At 39.6% G+C, this 21,104-nt stretch overlaps 2 protein-coding genes across 2 annotated transcripts in view; one reads left to right on the top strand and one right to left on the bottom strand.

The window, feature by feature from the left end:
• Positions 1-1,064: 1,064 nt before the first annotated feature.
• POLR3H (RNA polymerase III subunit H) lies at positions 1,065-10,831 on the bottom strand. The gene is made up of 7 exons (XM_048500641.1): positions 10,675-10,831; positions 9,228-9,361; positions 7,511-7,607; positions 5,807-5,893; positions 3,926-3,989; positions 3,084-3,291; positions 1,065-2,582 (listed from the first exon to the last, which is right to left on the bottom strand). The coding sequence occupies exons 2-7, from the start codon at positions 9,336-9,338 to the stop codon at positions 2,529-2,531; spliced, it is 621 nt and encodes a 206-aa protein (XP_048356598.1). The 5' UTR covers positions 9,339-9,361; positions 10,675-10,831; the 3' UTR covers positions 1,065-2,528.
• Positions 10,832-10,881: 50 nt separating this feature from the next.
• The window catches only part of NUP205 (nucleoporin 205), a 44,703-nt gene continuing 34,480 nt past the window's right edge, over positions 10,882-21,104 (top strand). The window contains exons 1-7 of the mRNA XM_048500639.1: positions 10,882-10,959; positions 12,235-12,628; positions 14,392-14,534; positions 15,313-15,484; positions 17,177-17,321; positions 18,783-18,942; positions 19,678-19,906. Coding sequence (XP_048356596.1) covers positions 12,601-12,628; positions 14,392-14,534; positions 15,313-15,484; positions 17,177-17,321; positions 18,783-18,942; positions 19,678-19,906 — 877 coding nt within the window. The 5' untranslated portion in view covers positions 10,882-10,959; positions 12,235-12,600. The remainder of the gene's footprint in view (positions 10,960-12,234; positions 12,629-14,391; positions 14,535-15,312; positions 15,485-17,176; positions 17,322-18,782; positions 18,943-19,677; positions 19,907-21,104) is intronic.

Below are 21,104 nucleotides of genomic sequence, written 5' to 3' on the forward strand. Positions count from 1 at the left end.
CTGTTTGAGCATATGAGCACAAGAATGAAAAGGAGGAAGAGTGACTAATTTAGCAATTGGTCCAATTCAATTAAAACTAAAGGAAACACTTCCTGATCTACATGGTCCAGGGTCCAATATTGCCAGGGTCTTGCATGTGAAGCGGGATCAGCCTTGGTTAGTATTTGAATGGGAAACAACCGAGAAAGCCCAGGGACTCTATGCACATCTCTGAACACCTCTTGGCCAGAAAACCCTATAGCAGTATCATAAATTGGTTGTGACTAGATGGCATTTTTTACACACAAAAAAGAGAAACATAAACTGATTTTAAAAATAATATAAAAAAATCTAGCCAGCAAATACATTTCCAAGATTTTATATACTTGGTAATGATTTTTACCTTCAGTTTTAAAGAACTGGTATTCTCCACATGTTAGTGTTGTGATTACTTCCCAAAGTCGATTGTGCAAAATTTACAAAGATGCAATTTAAGGTTAGTCCAGAGACCATGGAACTGAAATACAAAGTGCTGGAAGAAAGCTTTGAGGTATAACTTTTCTTCAGTCCTGAGGGCTAATTTCATAGTGGTTTTTTTTCCTTGTTTGGCTGCTTTAAGTATTCCTTTCTACATGGGTTGGGCTTTTTTTGCTACAGCTGTAACCCAATGAAAGATATTTAGATGAGTCTTTAATTAACCTAGTCTTTAATTTACACAATTAGCATATAAAACACACTATAGTATGTTTATTCTGTGTAGTCAACATGGAATAGGGAAGGACAAGATAAATTAGCAGGAAATTAACCTCCCCCTCCCAATAGTGCAGCTGCTGAGGTTCAACACTCAACCATCTTGCACTATAGCAGACCTGTCCTTCACTGTAGCCTAACCATGAGGTGGGAAAGGCAGCAAAGTCAACATCTCTGCCACTTCTTTCAGCAGCCAATGGGGGTGGGGGAAGGCATGCAAGAAAGATCCACAACCATTAGCACCTAATGGACTACTGAATCCAAACCAATGTTGTACAGATGGACAAAATCCTAAAACTGTGGTGAGTGGAGACATTGTTCAAAGCTAATTAAAGTTTGGCTGGAGTTAGTACTTTATTTTGACATCCATCTTTAGACTCACAGATTAAATAAAAGCAGTTAAATGTTTATGAAGTTCACAAAAGCAGACATACACATTTGTACAAACATTATAAAAAAAGACTGTGCTACCTAAAAAAAAAGTACCCCTAACAGGAACTGCAGCAATACATATTTTAGTGTGTATTCACTCAAATGCATGACTGGATTCACACCCCCACACCCCAGATATGCCATGAAACAGAGGTTCATCTTAAATTTGAATACAAGTTACAGTTACATCCTACAATATTTTTGTCAGGTTTATAACATGGGAGGTGTCTTCTATGCGGGGGCGTTTTGAGTAAATACGATATTCACAGGGCATCTTATCCCATTGTCCTTGAAGTCCTGTAATCAAGATCTCCAGTTTGTGTTTCAAAGTCTTTGAAGTGAAGTCAACAGAACCATTTCTAAAACCCTCTAGCCATCACTACAGAGTATAAATATGAAAGGAAAGTCCATTTAACAAGTTTTTATGATTACAGCTGGACCGAGTCTAAGGTGCTTTAGAGGAACCCTCACAAGGATGCCCTCTTCCAGAAAGTAATTCAGCAAAACCACACAAGATATTGGAATTTGCTCTGTATCAGTGTGGTGGCCCTTTGCCAGGTGCCCAATCTTCAGAGGCTTTATTCCCATGTAACTGCTTTTCCAACTGGAAGTGATTGTTTTTTTACGAGAGAGAATTTGAACATGTGCTAACAACTTCTGCCCCTATACTCAATGGCCAAGGAAAAACCTTTCTGACAGAAGGCAGGAATATTTACCTTCTAATATAGAAAACCAGTAGCAAACATAGGATTTTTGTTCCAGCAGATACATTTAGATGAGTCATCAGTCTTCTAGCTTTCAAGAGGACTCATCTACAGAAGGCAATATAGTCCATCCAAATCTGTGTAGTATCGCAGCTAAACATGATGGCAGGCATGGGTTTTCCCAGCCTTCTGTACCAAGGCTTGTCAGTCTTGAAGGGAAAGCTCATTGCTTTCCTATACAATCTTGGCTTATGGAAGAATCTCTGTCCAAATGGAGAAAATGGAACAAATGCAGTCAAAACACATGCTAACTTCCACAACATCCTCCCCATCTTCATTAGAGCATGAAACAGAAAGCAGCACTAAAACTCTCATTTGAGAATTATTTCATGTATCTGCAAATTTTTATTGGCTGAAATTCTCATAAGAACTTTAACAAGGTTCCACTCATTAAAGAGATTGTCTCTTGAGTGTATTCTGTCAGGGCTTCATAGATGGTTATCTCGTGCAGATGCCACCCTAGATGTTCCCACAAAGATATTCTTCAGATCTAGCCAGAAGTGAGAAAATAAAATTTCTTTATCACTGCCATTGTCCATACAAGATAAAGTAGGCTTTTTCAGGTTGCAAAGTTCTGTAGTTCAGAATGCTCTCTTTCATTGGTCAACTGTTTGTCCACCAGGATAGGAGGCCCAGACCAGGTTCACTGATTGATCCCTATCCAGAATAAAAAATATAGATGAGATTTTAAGAAAAAAACCCATTTTCATTATCCATTTAACCTTTTGTGGTATTCCATTTGGGTTTTTTTTCAATGGTGGTCTACAAGAATCTCCTAAACATTATACCTCATGTCTTAAAATAATGGCTGGCTGAGGAACACCCCTATACCAGAGGATATTCAATACCTAATATGCTTAATTACAGGTTTAAGCTTTGATGACACGCCACACCCAAATTACTCAAAAACAAGTGTGAATGGCTACACATGCCACTTGGTTTCCATCTTTCAAATGCTTAGTACCCATCTACCAAATTTTACCCTACTATATTGAAACATGCAACCTATCAATTACTATTTCTACTTCTCTAGTAACCTTTCCTCTTGTGTGTGACCACCAAGGTGTAATGTCAGCTTGGACTTAAAGTCATTTGGGTACAGTCAAGATTCCTAATTTCAAATGGCAGTGTGGAGAGAAACACTGTTGAATTATTTACCACAAGAGTATAGGGAGCCTCCTTCTTCAGGGCCTCTTCTGCAGCACCAGATGCAAAAGGCTCTGCAGAACTTGGGCCTGTTGGGGATGTATCGATGAAGGTCTCATCCACCACACGGAAACGGATCTCCTCACCTGTATCCATATACAGGTCATGGGCTCCTTCTTCAGTCTCATATTCCCAGACCCACACTTGCTCAGCTTCATCACTGGGCAAATAGAAGGTTAAGGCAGAAATGCAATGCAAGGCATTGAAGATCCTGACATGAAACCCTTTCTATATTCTAAATCCTATCATATATCTCTCTATATAGCCCTCCCTCTCACACTTCTTCATGCTAGATCTACTAACATATCTTATTTAGATTGCACAACAGGAAAATTGAACCCAATGCAGATCTTGGAAAGCCGTCAGGAATTCTTGCTGGATATATCAGAGTATGTGGTAGAAAATGAATAGACTACTATTTACCAACCTACAGCTGACCTAGCCACACAAGCTTCCTCCCTCTGTTGCTCTTCACTACACTAATCTACACTTGCTCTTCACTACACTAATGCTGCACATACTTTTTTCTGGTGGACTATGTTATACTGTTTAACCCTAGCATTAAAGAACTGCCATAGACTTGTAGTGGCCAGAACATGCAGCAACATCCTAATCCCGTGGTGGCGAATCAATTGGCCATGCTGGCAGGGGCTGATGGGAATTGTAGTCCATGAACATCTGGAGTGCCATAGGTTTGCCACCACTGTAACCTATCATGCTTTGTACACACAGGGTTGGTTTCAAGGTAAGCACATTTTAATAGATCAGTCAATATGAAGTTATTCAAAAGATACAACTTGGCAGGTTGCTGTAGGGATTCTGGAGGAATGATGATGTCATCAAAAAACCCAAGAGAAACTGCAGGAAAAGTTCAAATTAATATAGGGACAACTCAGATAACATGCGATATTACAGTTTCAAGGTTTTCCAAGGCTACCCAGTGACACATCAAAATAAGGATCTGAACACAGGCTTAGCTTTCTCTCCACTATTCCAAAGTATTAGACCAAATTTGAACACACAAACAAATCTGTTATTGGCACTATACTACTAGGGCTTATTTTTGGAGTAGGGGTGATATTTCAAGAATCCTCTAAAAATCCTGAAAAATCACGCTAAGGCTTATTTTCGGGGTAGGTCTCATTTTTGTTGAAACAGGGTAGTTTGATATAGTTTGGATCTAGTTTGATGTATGATGATGTGTATTAATATAGTACTGCTATTATTGTTATTAGCATATTGTTAGGTTTGTAGTGTTAAGTCACCATCTGTAATTTGATTCTATTTTTAGTTTTTATGTATTTTATTAGTAATATTGTTATAATGTATTTAGTTTAATTATGTTGTTAGCTGCCCTGAGCCCTTCGAGGATAGGGTGGGGTATAAATTGAAATTATATTTTTCTCCTGTTCTCCCCGCTACTGTATGTATATGCAAGTTTGCTTTTTTAAAAAAAATTTTTAAAAAAAAATCTGCACACTCTTTGATGTGTGCAGATTTTTTGACAATGTCTTATGACTACAAAAGAGCAATTCCACTGATAGGCAACTTCAATCAGTTAAAAGGAAACATAAGTGGAACAGATTAGTTTCCTTTGAACTGATATTTTATCCAAGTCTCAGGAGATAGATTTCCACATTGACATCCTAACTCAATGAATCTAGTTCTCACAAGGAACGCAAGATGGAGAACTGGACAATCCAGGTGTTTTACAGAACTAAAATACATTGCATTGAGGATCAAAAGAGGTCTCATTATCAGGATGACAGTGACACATTGTCTTGGGTTCAAAGCAGCTGGGAGTTAGTTGCATATTTCAGGTCTTTATCCTTGGTTCCCTAGGGAAGAAACACACTTGCCACTTGTCCAGGACTGGGAATGGTTTTGAAGCTCTCTGAAGCTCACTTCACCCGCTGCACACAGGACCAGAATTCACCAGGATGCTGCAGGGCTGGGTGATGGAGGCTGGCTAAGGGTGGAGAAAGGCGACAGAACAGAGGAAACCAGAGGAGAGGGCTTCTCTTAGAGAGCCAGGGAAGCAGGCTTCCTTCAGCCAGCACAGCAGAAGTCAGGCTGGGGGACTGAGGGAGTAGAGCCATATTCCATCAGCAAGCAATCAGGCAGACTACTGGCAGCTGCACTCACACAGGTGAAAGGGAGATTTAGGAGTTTCTGGGAAAGCAGCATCTAAGGCTTGGAAGGCAAAGACAGGCAGGAGGAGGTCCCAATCCCAGAGTGAGCTTTTCCTGGCTCAGCTACCCAAAAGACCAATGAAAGGAAGGGCAATCCCCTTTAAAAGAAGCCAGAGTCTGAGGCCAAGGAGGAAGTTGCTGGACTTCTCCTTAATGACCAGGGAGTATTCCAGCCAGGGCAGAGGAGGGGATCAACTTCTTCCTCTTCTAAGGCCAGTGATAAGTTGGCAGAGCTGGCAAGCAAAGTCCCCTTGGCTGAAGTTGGGGTGGCTCTTCAAGTGGATTGGTTCTGTGATATAGTATTGTTAATTGGCAACTCCAAAGCAAGCTTTAGAGACTACTGAATGGGTGGGAATACCCTCCAATAAGGCAACACAACAATTATGTCATTTTAAAGAAACATTGCACTCTGCGATAACTCCATTCCCTTCAAGAATTCTTTCTCATGAGTTCCAACCTCCTCAGTAGTAAAAGAAGAGTTACCATGGACTCCTTCCAGGCTGCAGCCTTTTATCTCCCCAACCAGAATTTCATCCAGAAATGGGTGAAATACAACATATCGAAAATGCACTGAAAACAAAAAAGACAATTAATGTGACTTTTCCTTGAGTACATTAAAATGCAACTATCATGTACTAGAAATCTGTCTTTCTAAAACTCTGTATTCTCTATAAACACAGCTGGACACAATCAGGCATCAGCATAATGTTTATGGTAGAATTCCCTACTCATCTATAAACTAAAGCTCCAGTACATTTTGGAAATGTTCTTAGCAGATTTAATTTTTTTAAAAATGAGAGCTCTAGGCTCAGGTTTGTGTGGAAAGGTGATTCCAGAAAGTATACATAGATGAATGGAAAGACTCTGTAGAAGTTCTCCTTGCTCCAAAAACTTCATTCCTTAAAAAGGGGGTATTAAGATAGGAAGAGAAGCGCTTAATGGATGTGGGTAAATGCAAAGCAGAGCAATAAAACCAGGTTCACTGTACCTGCAAGACACATTTTCGTATTTATACCACTGATGAATAGTCACACTTTCCCTCAAGGTTACTAAGCCTGCTAACTTTCACCTATTATCTGTGATATTCACATAGTTCACATACAGCACACACCCCTGATTTTGCCCTTCTCAATCCTGAAGTTTCATTTAGATTCTGTCTCATTCCAGAGAACAAGAACCAAGTTTCTGGCCAGCTCTATCAGCTTTGGGGGATTCTGTAGGTGTAAGAGATCAAAAATAACTGATTTTGATCCCAAACTAGGCCAAATAATAAAGTGACTGGATGAAGTGCAGCGGTAAAGGAAGCACAAATAAGATTGCCCTCCTTCTAAAGAGGTGAAATTTCTCTTAAGACTCACTAGCAAATATAGACATGACAAATTAAATAGAAAATGGAATAAGACTTCTGCCAATTGTTTTGATTCTCCAAAAAGTCAAGGCAAAAAGATGATAAGTATCATTTATATACAAATGTACAGACCCATAGAATGTAAAATAGTAGAATGTCACTACAGAATTACAGGAAAATGAATTGTTTGTCACTCCTAGATAACACTCTTTTAATATTAAAGTTATAATGTGAACCATCTAAGACTTCATGAGCTGCTAAAGTGTACCCTCATACCAAATCAGCATGGGAAGTAATAGACCACACTTGCAAATTGAAAACACAGGTAATTGTTTGCACTTTCTCAAGCACAGCAATGTTTGACTTATATATGGATGCCTTCGTTCTGTAACAATTTTAATTGTGCAACAATTTGCTGTTAGGTGCCCGAGTGAAAATTCTTAATGTGCAATTATGCCATCTTGCCTTAATTTTCCACATCAGAAGAATACATAAACATTCAAATCAAGTACACATTTGTGAGAATTTCAGAAAAAGATAAAATGTGAGGTATCCAGAATAGTCACCATAACTTGGTCTCAAAGACTGTACTATTAAACAGAATCTGCATTTATCAAAGTATTTTGGCTTCAAGTAACAGTGACTTTCCAGATGAACTTGGCATTTTCTCCTGTACTGCAGTCATAACATAGATTAAGTGAAAAGCATTTAAACTGTTATGGTGTTGCCAGCTCTTCTTAAGATCCATTTTAAAAAGAACTCTTGAAGACCTGAAGTTGTCAGGTATCTAGAAGTTTTAATTTCCAAAAAAACTGGATTAAGATAAGCATTTGACAGACCTTTTGTGTGTGATGCACCATCTCCTGGAAAGATGTAAGAATCTTCCAGCTTTGTGATGTCATACAGACAAATACAAAGGCCAACGTTATACACAACCTGTTGAGGAAAGAGACTACATAGCAATAGGTCCCAGCAACAAGAAAAAAATACGTTAACCTTCCTTAAATCGCATGTCAGAATTTATGCACATGAAGGCTGTACAAATAAACCATCTTGGTGAACTGAACCATAATAACTTGATAGATAGATATCGCTCATAAATTGAGATCTTAGTAAAAAATAGATTTCCAAAGGTACATTGCTGCATGTATCTCAGAGGACTCAACACTGTTTATTTTTAGTTCCTCTTTATTGTTCTGCTTTCCTAGATTTTATTATGGTGCACCTAGACAGCAAGTACACCTAGACAACAGAGAGGTGCAGAACTGAATTTGCTCCCAATTCTATTCAGTCTGTTCAAATTGGCAGCGACTGGGAACAATTGTTTTCACATTACACTTAATAAAAATATCAATTTGCACAATTACTAATGTTATGGAGCTCAGTGATCAAGCATGTTTTAAATGTTTCGATTTCAGACATTTTTTGTTAAAGGATTTCAAGAGACAGGTTGGGAAAGATCTCTCTCTCCCTGGAGAATTATTGTCAGACTAGCTAATACCAAGATAGATGTTCTAACAATCTGACTTAGTACAATGCAGCTTCATATGGCCCCAGTAAAGGATCACACTGAATTTGTACATTACTGAATTTGTACTAAATACTAAGATTTCTAACTCTTGAATATATTCCTATTAGTGCACATCACTCTAAAGAAGGTTTCTAACACAGTTCAACAATTCCCAGGTGCCAGGCCACCATGGCACTTATAGATTTAATCATGAAATTTAGTATCTTCAGCAATTATTTTATTGCAGTTCTCACAATAATCCCTGGTAGAGGATCATTTTTAAAAAATACTGGTATGCTTTTTTGCATTTTATTTATTTAAATTTCTAACCAGCTATTTCCTGACCAAGTTGGGCTCACAACATAATTGAAATGACATTTACAGTTAAAGCTTCAATATTACTTACTGCTAAAATGTTCAGAACTAGTGGTGGTGTCAGAGAGGAAACAAAAGGAAAAACACTCAACACAGGAAAGGGAAAATACACTAAAATACTTAAGTAGAAAGAAGAAGAGGGGAAAAAGGAAGGCAGGGGAAGGAGAGGCCAGTTAAATGAAAACTGTTGCTGCCCACAACCATAGGCCTGGTGGAACAACTCAGTCTTACAGGCCCTACAGAACTGTAAAAAATCCCACAAAGCCCAGGTCTCACTAGATAGTGATTTCCACTAGGTCAGGGCCAGAGCTGGAAAGGCTCTGGTTGAGGATAGGCAGATAACTTTTGAGCCACGGACCACCACATTCCTGCTAAGTATGATGTTCGGGGAGTGGGGGGGATACATTGGGAGAGGTGTATATTAGATTCATCTACAATAGTTGTAGATGAATTAAATTATTATCCAGTTGCTTTCTCTACTGGCTCCAATATTCAATTAAATCAAGTTTCTTAAAGAAGTTATGAAACTATGAAGAACTGGGGGAGAAGCTGAGTTAGGCTAGATTCGATGTTAGATTTCTGTTGAGGTAATGAAAACTGGGGTCACCCCTATATTTATTTATATACTACAATACTTTAATAAAAACTGGCCTATAGCACTCTAGTTTTACCTTATTTGCTAGCTTCTTGTTTAATTCTTCTGTGATGGCATCATTAAGTTTCCTTTCAAATTGCCACGGAGGTATTCGCACAGTATCTGTCATTTCTACTAGCACAAACATACTGGCAAGCAAAAGCAGTATTCCTGGGAGAGACAGGGGGGACACACAGAGAGAGAACAATATTTTTTGTAATTATGGTTGTCACACATCTTTCATTGGTGTATTTTCTATCTTGTAAATGCCAACTGTTTGGACAATATGCTGTGAAATTCAGAGAAATATTATCCAGAAAAATAATAATTGAAGCATATGTAAAGTTTGAAGATCTTTTATATATTGATTTTTTTTGTCTTCTAAAGACATTTACACTCTTCCCAAAGAAAACAATTGCACAGTCCAGGAACAAAAGAGCAAACATTTGATCATTACCCTCCAAGCAAAGTAATCCTGAATCTTTAATATTGTGCCAGTTTTAGCCCATCAGCTGTTTCCAGATCTCTGACTGGTTCTACAATCCTGATCTTATTATATATTTTTTTACTGAATATCCCATTGTGTTAATAATATTGACTCACTCTGCGTAATCTGTCTTGAGTCCAAGTGCAAAAGGCAGATTATAAATTACATAAATAAAAAGCCATTTTTTTCCTTCCCCGACAGAGAAAAGCAATACTGGAGATCACTCCCGTCTACATCTACCCGCCTTACCTACTTATTTCATATTTTATTTTAGGCACTGTAGTGGACGTAGGGGCCTACAAAGTGGACATAGGGGCCTACCCAACTCTGTCACACCAGGATCACCCACAGAGCCTGAACACATAGCTATTTTTTCATTATTTTATTCGGGCTGTCATGCATTCAATGCTCAAGAGTATAATTATTTTATGACTATCAAGCAAACAAGATGGGAGCATCCTATCTGTTTTGGTATGTTAATTACAAGTCTGTTCTGGAACATTTTGGACTGCCCAGGCCATTACCCAGAGAGAATCAGATATATCTTTTGAATCTAAGTATATACAATTTTGCAGCTTGTAATTGGCTTGTAAATGGGAATGCTTGAAGTGTTACAGCAACTAGTTAATCTGCATGTCCATTAAAGAAACATTCAAACTTCTAAATGTGCAATTTGATTTAAACCATTGTTCTAGATGACTGAAATCAGCCCATTCTGCCTTCAAACAAGACTCTGAAAATCCGCTCTTCCCAAACCCAGAACATTGCACATATCAACATTTGTCATCAGACCCCCGCATGACCCCACGTGCCTCGTCTAAGCCAGGCTCATTCCTCTTTAGATATTCCGCTCAGTTTCTAAAAATCAAAAACATCACGACTGAAGCAGACCCACACAAGCTTGCCCAGAGTAAACAAAGAAAGAAACGGAGGGGGAATCGTTAAGCCTGAAAGTTCTTGGATCCCCTTGCAGCCACTACTGTGGCGACTTGCTCACCCGCTAGTCTCCTTGATCCAGACCCCCCAGCATCCCCCTTGCAAGGACTCAGAGCATCCGAGGCTCCGCTCACAACCACACCAGGTCAAGGCGGAGGAAGTGGCACGTGTCCCTGTCGGATGGCCGGGGTTTACATAGGATCGGAAACCAACGGTCCCTCCCCTTCCTGGTGCGGAAGTCACGCTATCTTCCTCCTCCTCCGGCGGTCTTTACCGCCCAGGATGCTCATTCTCTGTTAATGCGAGCAGAGTTGCTCTCTGCAAGATTATTAAAGCCACGAAATAGGTGAGTTTGCTCGTCTACAGGATCTCCTGGGAGCCCCAGAGGAATCTGACAGCAAGAGGGACAGCAAGAGGGGGCCACACTCTAACAGTCTCTCCACTCCTTCCCCTATAGGATTTTATATGTTTTCGGGAAGCCATACAAACTAAGGTGTCCCAATCCTTTTTTTTTTTTCCTGTGGCTGTTCTGTTCCTGGAGCATCATCAGTTCTTATCAGGCCGTTGCCGCCTCCCTCTTGCGGTTAGTTCACAGTGACCTTGTTCACATGCTATAGCGAACGCATTTGCTGCCTGGGTGTACAAGGATTTGTCAGAAAGAATCAGCATGTATTCACTTCACCGGTGAAACCGGAGACCGGCACCTAGATAAATGTGGGGTTTGTATAACTTATTCGGCTGTATATGTGTTGGGAAATTCCAAATGTCTCCCATTTACACAGAGACGCATAGATGGATTCAAAGAACCAGATAAGCTTTTATTGCAATAATAGCAGGACAGTGTGCTGTAGTCAGCCCCAAAACGTCCAAAGAACACTTTTCAAAGACACCTTTTTATACAGTCTTTCAAGCACGCAATTTAACTTTGCAAATACCGGATTGGTTACATTTTGCCACCACACAATTGTCTGAATTCTGGTGTCAGAATTGACCACATCCCGGGCCAGCTGCAGGGTGGGACCCCTTATCTCTTATTGAGCAAAGGGTCTGTCTGCAGCTAGTTAAAGCATCAGTGGACCCTGGTATGACTCAACAGAGCCTGTAGCAGGGCAGAACAGCAGAGTCGTGGTAAGCAGCATGTCACATCCTCCCCGCTTTCCTTGATAGTACACCTGTTTGTTCAAAACATGATTATATCAACAATATGTACATGACAACTCTCACTTCAGACGTCATTGTGTTTGTCCCCTCTAGACACTGACACTTACACCCTGGCCATTTCCTCTTCCAATCTAATAGTTCCTACAACTGTACCAGGAGAATTTCTCAACACGTGTGTGAAGAACAATGAAGGGAGCATTGCATATGCATCCCCTATAACCTGTGAACAAGACTATTGTTAAATATATTTAGGGAGTCCCAGCGTTGTGTTGAAACACTTTATTTGCAGAGGGCCTGCTTTGCTCCTTGGACTACTGGTACAAGATAATATTCCCAAAATAACAGCATTGTTTTGTGGGCCTGTAAGCATTTTGGCTGAGAGTCATACAAATAAATATGAAACTTCGGCACCACCAAGGAAAAAACGCCACTCTGTGAGTGTTTTCTGTCCCTGACTTAGGCGGTCTCTTTAATAACCGGCTTGAACAAACAACCAGCAGTCGCTTCATACAACCGTCCTTCGTACAATTTTTCCCGCCTTGCCGGCGTGAAGGCCATTGGAACTACAATTCCCAGAAACCATTGCTTCGGGTCCTCGCCTCTTTTGCCCTGTCCGTTTGCCCGTGCCTGTACTCCGGACGTCCATCACATCCAGTTAATTGACCAGCGATCCGCAAGTGTGGTCTGCAGACAACAAGACAGACGTGATCCTAAAATCCCGCAGCTGAGTAAGAAAAAAGCCGGGTTTTTTTTAAATTCGGGCATTACTGCAGTCACCTTCAACTATTTCGGGGCCTGGCTTTGGGATGGTAACGGAGTTTTCAACATGGCGGAGCCGTTGGCGGTAATTTCAGGTAGGACCAACCCGGGCGGGAGTTATAGCGGGCGGCTAGCGTAGCTGCTGCCTTTCTTCTGGACTGTTGGGGTTTTGTGGCCATGTTGGTTTCCGCTGTCCTTACGTTGCAAAAGACAGTGCGCCCGTGTGCGCCGCAACCCTTTTCCATGCCCACGAGGAGCGAAAGGCGCTTCTAACCGATTAGTTCCTTAGTGCAAAAAGAGCCCCACTGGAGATCAGCGGCCCGTCTTGCGAAGAGGCCTGTTGCATACAGCATCCCTCCAGGTGCCTTGCGGCCCCGAGAGACAGCGCGTTAGCGTCTAAGGCCTTCTCCTGATATTGTCTCTTAAAACTGGTATTCATAGATTTGCTACTTGTGAATGAGGAGGTTCCCTTTACTCACCACAGCTAGTAACCAATCCACCATGACTCTGCCTTTCAGAGTCATCCACAGTCTTCGCCACTACTACATACTTGACTGTGAATTCCAAACTGGATTGCTAGTTGAGGAAAGCAGTAGCTCCTTTTGCTCGACCTGAATCTGTTGCCCATCACTTCCGGTGAGTTCCTCCATTTTTTTGGATGGCAGCTGGAGAAAGTTTTCTCTGTCCATTTTTTAAAAATTGAAGCATAAAAGCCCACACACCAAAAACAAAGTAAAACCACCTCTAGTACTTTTTATTTTTCGTATGACTTAGTTGAACTGCTTTAATACTACTAATTTTGCAGAAATCCCTATCTTGGTGAGTGCTGAATTTTATTGCATTCATGGTGATGATAATGGTGATAGGCATGTCCTGAACATCTTTTAAAATCCATTTGTGACTACAGAAGTATGCTCAAAGGTTAACTGCTGTGCTTTTGGTGCAGTACAACCTCTGTGTAAATCAGTCCAATTTCAACTACTTTGTTTATTTCATTTTCCTTAGCACCATATATCTTACATGAGTCTCACATCATCCATTTCTGGATCATCTGTCAGTCAGTGAAACGTTTGCTGATGTATTATACAGCCTTTTGCCAGAGATTCTTTGAATCTTTTCTTGCATTCTGTGTATCGATAGACTATCTGAGTGTCACTGGTCTAATATGTCACTGCTTACCCTAATAGGAGTCCTCACTTCTGTTTAAATGCTATGTATACCTTTTCTTTCTTGATATAAACTTGTTCTTTTAACTTTAGTGAGACATACTTCATATGTTATTTCTTTTGTGGGAAGTACTTCTAGGTAGGAACTAAACTTTCATAAGTTTATGCTGAAATACTTATGTGTGAAGTCATTGTATATATTACTGGACGCATAATTGCTTTGTTTTAAAATATGCTACAATGGGAAGCAACCTGGAATCTTTGCCTGTTTTTGCATGAATACATGCTACCATTTTCCCTTCCTTTCAGATTGATGCAGATCACAGAAATGAATACAGACTTTACCAATAAATGAGAGTATTGTTGGTGTGTGTATGTGATCATTAGTGCACAAGTATCTTCCCTCGATTGTACTTGCATGTTCTGATGTATGAACTATTCCAGGTTGCATAAAGATAACACACAAAGCAAAAATAATCGTGAATCCAATTTGGTGCATGACTATTTATAAAGAGACTGTCCACCAAGCTTTCTTAGAAGCTTGGTAATGGTGCTATAGTATAACTATCCCTAATACCAAGACTTGCTACTTGGCTACTGAGGATTCTGTTGACTTTAGTCCATTCAGCATGAAACAACTTTGTCATGATAACCTCCAGTTGTAAAAATATTGTGTGTGGTTTTTCTTTCAGTTGCTAGTTTATGGGGGCCCTACAAAGACCTTTGGCAGACTGTGGTTAATGCAATCTGGAAAAGACAGCCAGAAGCGATTCACCTTCTTGACCAGGTTTTAAAGAAACACAAACCTGATTTTATATCACTCTTCAGAAATCCGGTAAAAAGAACATATTTCCTATCTTTGGAGACAGGGTGGGGTCACTTTAGTACTGTTGATATCTCTGTGTTTTGTCTTATGTAGTAACAGTGAGGATCACAAAGAAATAAGTTTATAATAATAAAAAAGTATTATGCCAATGGTTGTTGTGGGTTTTCCTGGCTGTGTGGCCATGGTCTGGTAAATCTTGTTCCTAATGTTTCGCCTGCATCTGTGACTAGCATCTTCAGAGGTGTATCACAGAGGGAATGAAGTTGTCGCGGTAGAGCATACGAAAAGAGGTGGTTGATAGAGAGTCCAAGGATGCAGAGCGATTTACAAAATCTGTTATTTTTATAACGAGTAACTTCCACTAGTCACTATCCCCTGTGTTAATTTTGAAGAGTAGAAGCTTATTAGCAGATTTCTTCTGTTGCCAAACATTTAACTCAATTGATGGGCTAAAAGTAATTCACAGACTAAAGAAGGGTTTATTAGTAAAACCCAAAATTTTTAAAAACCGTATCTTTTTTTGCAGCTTATCATAAGACATGTTTTTTTTAAATGGAGTTAATTTATCTTATTTTAAAGAAGTTGAACATGCAATAACTGTGTAAATAAATGCCTACAGATTGTTTGACCCTTTTCTACATCACAAGAAGTTTGTGGTGTATTAAATTTGTTAGACTCCTGTAATTGAATTGAATCATAGACAGTGGTTACAATGGTAAGAAGTCTAAGGGTATTACAACTTATCACTTTATGACAAATTTGCACTTTTTATCTGATTGTTTTGCAGCCAAAGAATGCTCAACAGCATGAAAAGATTCAGAAAGCAAGTACTGAAGGAGTTGCTATCCAAGGCCAACAAGGAACTAGGCTATTACCAGAGCAGCTCATCAGAGAGGCCTTTATTCTCAGCAATCTTTTTGATATTGGCGAACTGGCAGCTGTGGAACTCCTACTGGCTGGTAATGGGATCCTGTACTGTATGCAGGCTATCTTAATTTCTTTTATATTCTGCTTGTGTATTAATTATTTAGCAAATTAATTTCTTAAAAACGTAAAGGATAAGAGATATTGTGCCTGATGACTTGAACGAAGCAGGTTTTTGGGAAACTATTTTTTGAGAAATAATTGTTACTTGCATTCAACATGTGTTGAACTTCAAGGCTTAATTACACTTGTGTTCTTCTATGCAGTAGTAACTCTATTTGGTTATCCAGAGAAACTCCTCTAACTGCAATCTGTCATAGGTGGCAATGCAAATCTTCTCTTGGTTAACCAGAAACATCCCAAAAGCCATCTTACTCCAAACATCTGAAAATAGAAGAATGACAACTAAACCCAAAATTGTATGTAGTTAGGTACAGGGTGTATAACAGCTCAGTGGAAGAGCACAAAGTTTATTATTTAGAGGTTTCTTAGTTCTGGTTAAAAGATGTCAGGGAGCATGACTAGGACAAACAAAGCTTGAAACAAAGAACTGCTGCCAGTCAGAGTGGACTGTACTTGCCTGGATGGACTAATGAAGTGACTCCTCTACAGTAGCTTCCTACATTCTTATACCACAAAAAAAGCTTAAATTCTACAAACACAGATACATTCTTAGCTGATTAAGCAAGACAATCACTCCTCAGCCTGAGATAGTTTCAAGTATGTGTCAGGATAATTGGGGGGAGGGAGTGTGAGCCTTTGGAGGAACCGGCTGCTGATGGTTCCCCCTTCCCCCCCCTTTCATGGCCCTCTGCATCTGGGCCGTTTGTCATTCAACGGGACCTGCCATTCCTCCCTCTTGGGAAGAGGATTTTGAATATGGAGCTGCTGGACGCCCTTTATTTTTATGCTAGTATTTTTATATTGTATTTATGAGATCTAGCTTTTACTGTTTTATCGCTATTTTTAAAGATTTAGCCATTTTATGTTATATTATGTTTATTGTTGTACACCGCCCGGAGCCCCTCGGGGATAGGGCGGTATAAAAATCTAATAAATAATAAAATAATAATAATACACACTTGCATTGTATTGCATATGCAACTAGTCTTTTGCAAGGTATTAGGCTACTACCTTGAGAGGGTCTGCACATCAAGTTGGATGGAAAATATTCTGTTTTCAGTACTTTTAGTTTGGGATACACTGATTACTACCATCTGCTATGGAAGTAAATGATTATAGATGATTCTGAACTAAACAATTTTGGGTTTAGTGGTCATACATCTCTTTTCAGATGTCTGGAGCGGGCAGAGGTGTACCAGTCTAGGGACATGGGGATACCCATGTCCCCGGACGCACGCCTTTCAGTCATGGCAGGGGGGAGGCTTGGTGGAGGCCAGGAAGTGCTCCCTCCCCAGGCTGTGGGGAGAGCTACAGCTAGGCTCTAGGAAGCCCATAAGGGGGGATGGCTTGGGGGCAGGGCTACGCCCCTGAGCCATGCCCCTGGGAAGGCACCTGGAGACCTAGTTGTCTCCGGGCACCATTTTCTCTTGGTATGCCTCTGGGAGTGAGATTTGGATGTCTTCAGTCATTGCTGGCAGAGCTGATAGAGATTGTAGTTGTGACAGGGACTGAAGGGGAGAAAAAGATTGTATATATAAAAACTGATAACTGTTAAAAAATCAGACTTCTCGAGCAGTTGAGAGAACTGTTTTTCATTTTTTCAGGAGAGCACCAGCAGCCGTATTTTCCTGGGCTAACGAGGGGCTTAGTAGCTGTTCTCTTATACTGGGATGGAAAAAGATGTATTGCAAATTCTTTGCGAACACTTATCCAGTCTCGGCGAGGCAGAACGTGGACACTGGAGCTCAGGTCTGTCTATTTTTTGAGCAGTAGCATTTGAAAATATACAGATAAAAGTTGTTAAAAACACAGAGTTTCTGTGTTGAAGTTAGATTACTTAAAGGCTGATTGATTTATGTTAGAAGCATGACAAAATTCTCCACTTATTTTTTACTTTTTGCAGAAAAAATTCTCACTGAGTTTTTATGCGCGGGGCGTTGGGGTTGGGATGTGTTATGTGTTATTTCTGACAAATGTCCCTTCTTTTTTTGTATGTAAAGTATCCCATTACCTTCTTGACTTCTGAGGCTTTGAAAATCTGAACATTGCTTCAAAACAAAACACTTATAGGGAATAACTCCAAATGTTGGACACTCATTTAAGTGTCATATGAATCTGGCTGTTTGAGATGTAAATACTGCTCCTCCCTCTGTGGATCTTTTTTGATAGTGTTACTTTAAGCAGTGTTAAACCCTTAGTTCATTGAAGTCTTCAAGATCTATGCATGTTCCATGCATGCAGAAGACTGGTGAGAAAGGACTTCCCATTACAAAAGCCTGCTCATTTTTCCTCTACAGGACTTCTGTACATTCTTAATACTTTCATAACAGTTTGTACCAGTTTTCCTAGAGGAGATGTTTGACTAACTGGTGTGTAATTGGTTTTGGATATTTTGGATTTTTTTTGTTACCTTTAGTATCTTCTAGTTCTTTGGATAGAAAGTTGCTATTAGTGACATTGCATATTTTTTGTTAAAAATCAGTTTCTCATTTGAGTTCAACTTTTGTCTCTTGGACCCATGATTTTGTTTTAATTTGTCCAACAGCACTAGAACATCATGTTTCGTCATCTCTGTTTCATTTGAGTCTTCTGACATATACTTTGAAATCAGTTGCTTTGGCATGGATAACTGTCCTGTATTTTCAGCAGTGAAATCTAATGTAATGAATGCATTCAGTTTGTCTGCAGACTCCTTGTCTTCCTCTGGCAAACTTACATCCCTGTCATCCAAGGGACCTTTCACTTTGCTGCTGACCAGTTTCTGCTTCTGATGTACTTGAGGAAATTATTATTATTTTTCTTATTGCTAAAAACATGATGCTCATATGCTCCAGGGAATCACCAGCCTGTTTCTCTCTATGCCTAAGTCCTTGCTTCAGTTCCAGTTGTGAGCAAAGAGACATTAGTAGCTAAATGAGTATATCTGACATATGCAGAGTTACTATCAGATTATAGTCTTGGACCCATTTGATGGTTAGAGAAAAGATGTCTTCCCAAATCCATTAACTGGTGACAGCTCATCTCCAGAGGACTTGTTTAGCTGGGGAGGTAGGGCCAGTTACTAGCGCTGAATGTTCCATTTCTTTTGTATTCTCTGATGTCCAATAACATGGCTATCCATTTTATTTCTGACTTTCTAGAAAACTTTAGAAGCTCCAGTATGCTCTCAAATAGAACCAGCTGTGTCAATATTATGTCTTTCCTTTCCAGTCCTGAGCTGGTATCCATAACAACACATTTTACAGATGAGTTGATGGAGCAGGGTCTGACCCACAAAATTCTAACCTTGGTGTCTCAAATTGATCTGAATACGGAGTTTGAAAAATTACAAAGAGAGCGGGGGCTTGGCAGTGAGAAACACCGCAGAGAGGTAAGAGAGATTCTGCCTCTTAAGGAAGCATCAGAAGTTTTGTTGCTTGAAAAGCAGAGCACTCTCTTGATTCATTACTAAGATTCATAGCCATTCATTTCACAGTGAAGCAGCAAATTTCATTCAGTATATTAGTCATTACATGTCTCTGATTAGCACATATCTGTTTGCAAAGATTTCTGCTCCTTACTGTTATATTACTATGAGAAATGTTTAGGAGTCTTCCTTTTTATACAGGAAGCACATATTTTAAGTAATTATGTTTACTTCCATTATCTGTCATTAATAAACTTTTCAGAATTTTCATTATTTTTCCATTGTTTATAGGCTATGTGAACAATGCCCATGTTAACATAGCTTTATAATGTACAGGTGTTAAATCAGAGAGTGTCAATATTAACCCTGCTAGGTTTTATGTGGCAAAGCAGCGTTAGTTGTTATTCTTGCTGGGACTGTATATTTTGGTCAATGTTATTACTCAAGATTGTTTTCATTTTTTTGTAAATCGCCCTGAGTCTTGCTTTGGCAAGGGGAGGGTGGATATAAATCAAATATAAACAATAACAACAACAATATTAAATTAAGACCTTGCTATTATCAGAATTTAAAGTTCTTCACTTACAGAACTGGTCACAGTATAGCAGATCTGTTCCTTAAATTGAGAATTTAAGTGATCAGTATTTGCATTTTTTTGAAGGTAGAGTATAATCATTATATACTTGGTATTTCTTCTAGGTTGCTGATCTCATCAAGGAGTGTCGGCAGTCGTTGGCAGAGAGCCTGTTTGTTTGGACTTGTCAATCACCACTGAGCAGGGACGATACTTTAATCCTTATTACTTACTTAGAGAAAATGACTGTGGAAGCTGATGGCTCATTAGACAGTGTGAACTTAGCCCTTCTTGTGGCTCTTCTCTACTGCTTTGATGTCGGCTGCCTAGAGCAGGGCACTGAGTATCGTGAAGGTAAAACTATTTCTCGGTCCATTTCATGTGATACAGAAAGATACTCTTGAACAAAGATTTAGAACTGGTAATTACTCTTTGGTTAAAGGTGTAATCAGAACTTGTTTATGTTCATTCATTCATTCATTCATTCAATTTATATGTCGCCTTCCCCCAAGGGGCTCAGGGCGGTTCACAACAAAGCATTAAATTAAGGCAGAATATCTCTATGTATGCATATGTGTGTAAAGTGCCATCAAGTTTCAACTGACTTACTGTGACATCAGCAAAGGGTTTTCAAGGCGAGTAAGAAACTGAGGTGGTTTGCCATTGCTTTCCCCTGCAGAGTCTTCATTGGCAATTTCCCTTTTAAGTGCCAATCCTGCTTAGCTCTGATATCTGATGAAATCGGGCTGTACCATGCTGCCTCCACCCCACAGAATAGCTGGCAAAACATTACTGTTGACCAAATTGGGAGCCTGTGGGGAACTATGGGGAGAAGAATGTTTGGGATTATTATTATTTTTGTGCAAATATGAGTTTGCTGAGATTTAGGGCTCTTGCTCACCTCAGAAATCTATAGCTTAACTGCCTTGTAGCACTGATTGCTGAATCTGAATGATGCAGAGTAGGAGGAAGGGAAATTAGGGTTGAATATGTATTTTCCAAACCTATTTTCACCTGCAACCCTGCCATTCCAGGGCTTTATAAGTTTTTAGGGACTCTTCCCAATTCACTACTTAAACAGGTTGTGTGTTTGATTGGGATTGGGGAAAGCTCTCCAGTCCCAATCAATTTCTTCCATTCATCCTCAGACTTTGTAAGCTTCAGAGTGGTCACAGTTCTTAAAAGCTAATAGGATTTGGACTATGCATGTATGGGCATGCACATGCATGCAGGTATGAGAGAGAGGAAGAATTGGAATGTACTCTTCTGTGGAAATTACTCAAAACGGGAATATTGTCTGGAGGAATTTAAGTATGCTTAAGAGTTTAATTGAACACCTGAATCCCATTGATTCAAAGTAAGCTTTAGGCTTATCTTTCTCTGAATTGTGCTCAAACTTTGCTGAAAGAATACTCGTACAAACCAATACCTTGGTTTAAGTATTTAGTAATGTGAACTTTTTCACTAAAAAGTCTGAAATAGTACAAATAAAGCATGTGGGAGATGTTTTTGTATTTGCAAGGCTACCTGTTCTGTTATCCATGAAAGAAAC

The sequence above is a fragment of the Sphaerodactylus townsendi genome, linkage group LG06 (genome assembly GCF_021028975.2).
Source record: "Sphaerodactylus townsendi isolate TG3544 linkage group LG06, MPM_Stown_v2.3, whole genome shotgun sequence".
NCBI lineage: Eukaryota > Metazoa > Chordata > Lepidosauria > Squamata > Sphaerodactylidae > Sphaerodactylus > Sphaerodactylus townsendi.

Excerpts from the sequence above, each read along its gene's own strand:
- POLR3H (XM_048500641.1), bottom strand. The coding sequence starts at position 9,338 with ATGTTTGTGCTAGTAGAAATGACAGATACTGTGCGAATACCTCCGTGG. Across the intron at positions 3,292-3,925 it reads CTACAGCAACCTGCCAAGTT|TGATGAAGCTGAGCAAGTGT; the intron begins GTATCTTTTGAA and ends CTATTTGCCCAG. Across the intron at positions 2,583-3,083 it reads AGGCTCCCTATACTCTTGTG|GGATCAATCAGTGAACCTGG; the intron begins GTAAATAATTCA and ends TATTCTGGATAG.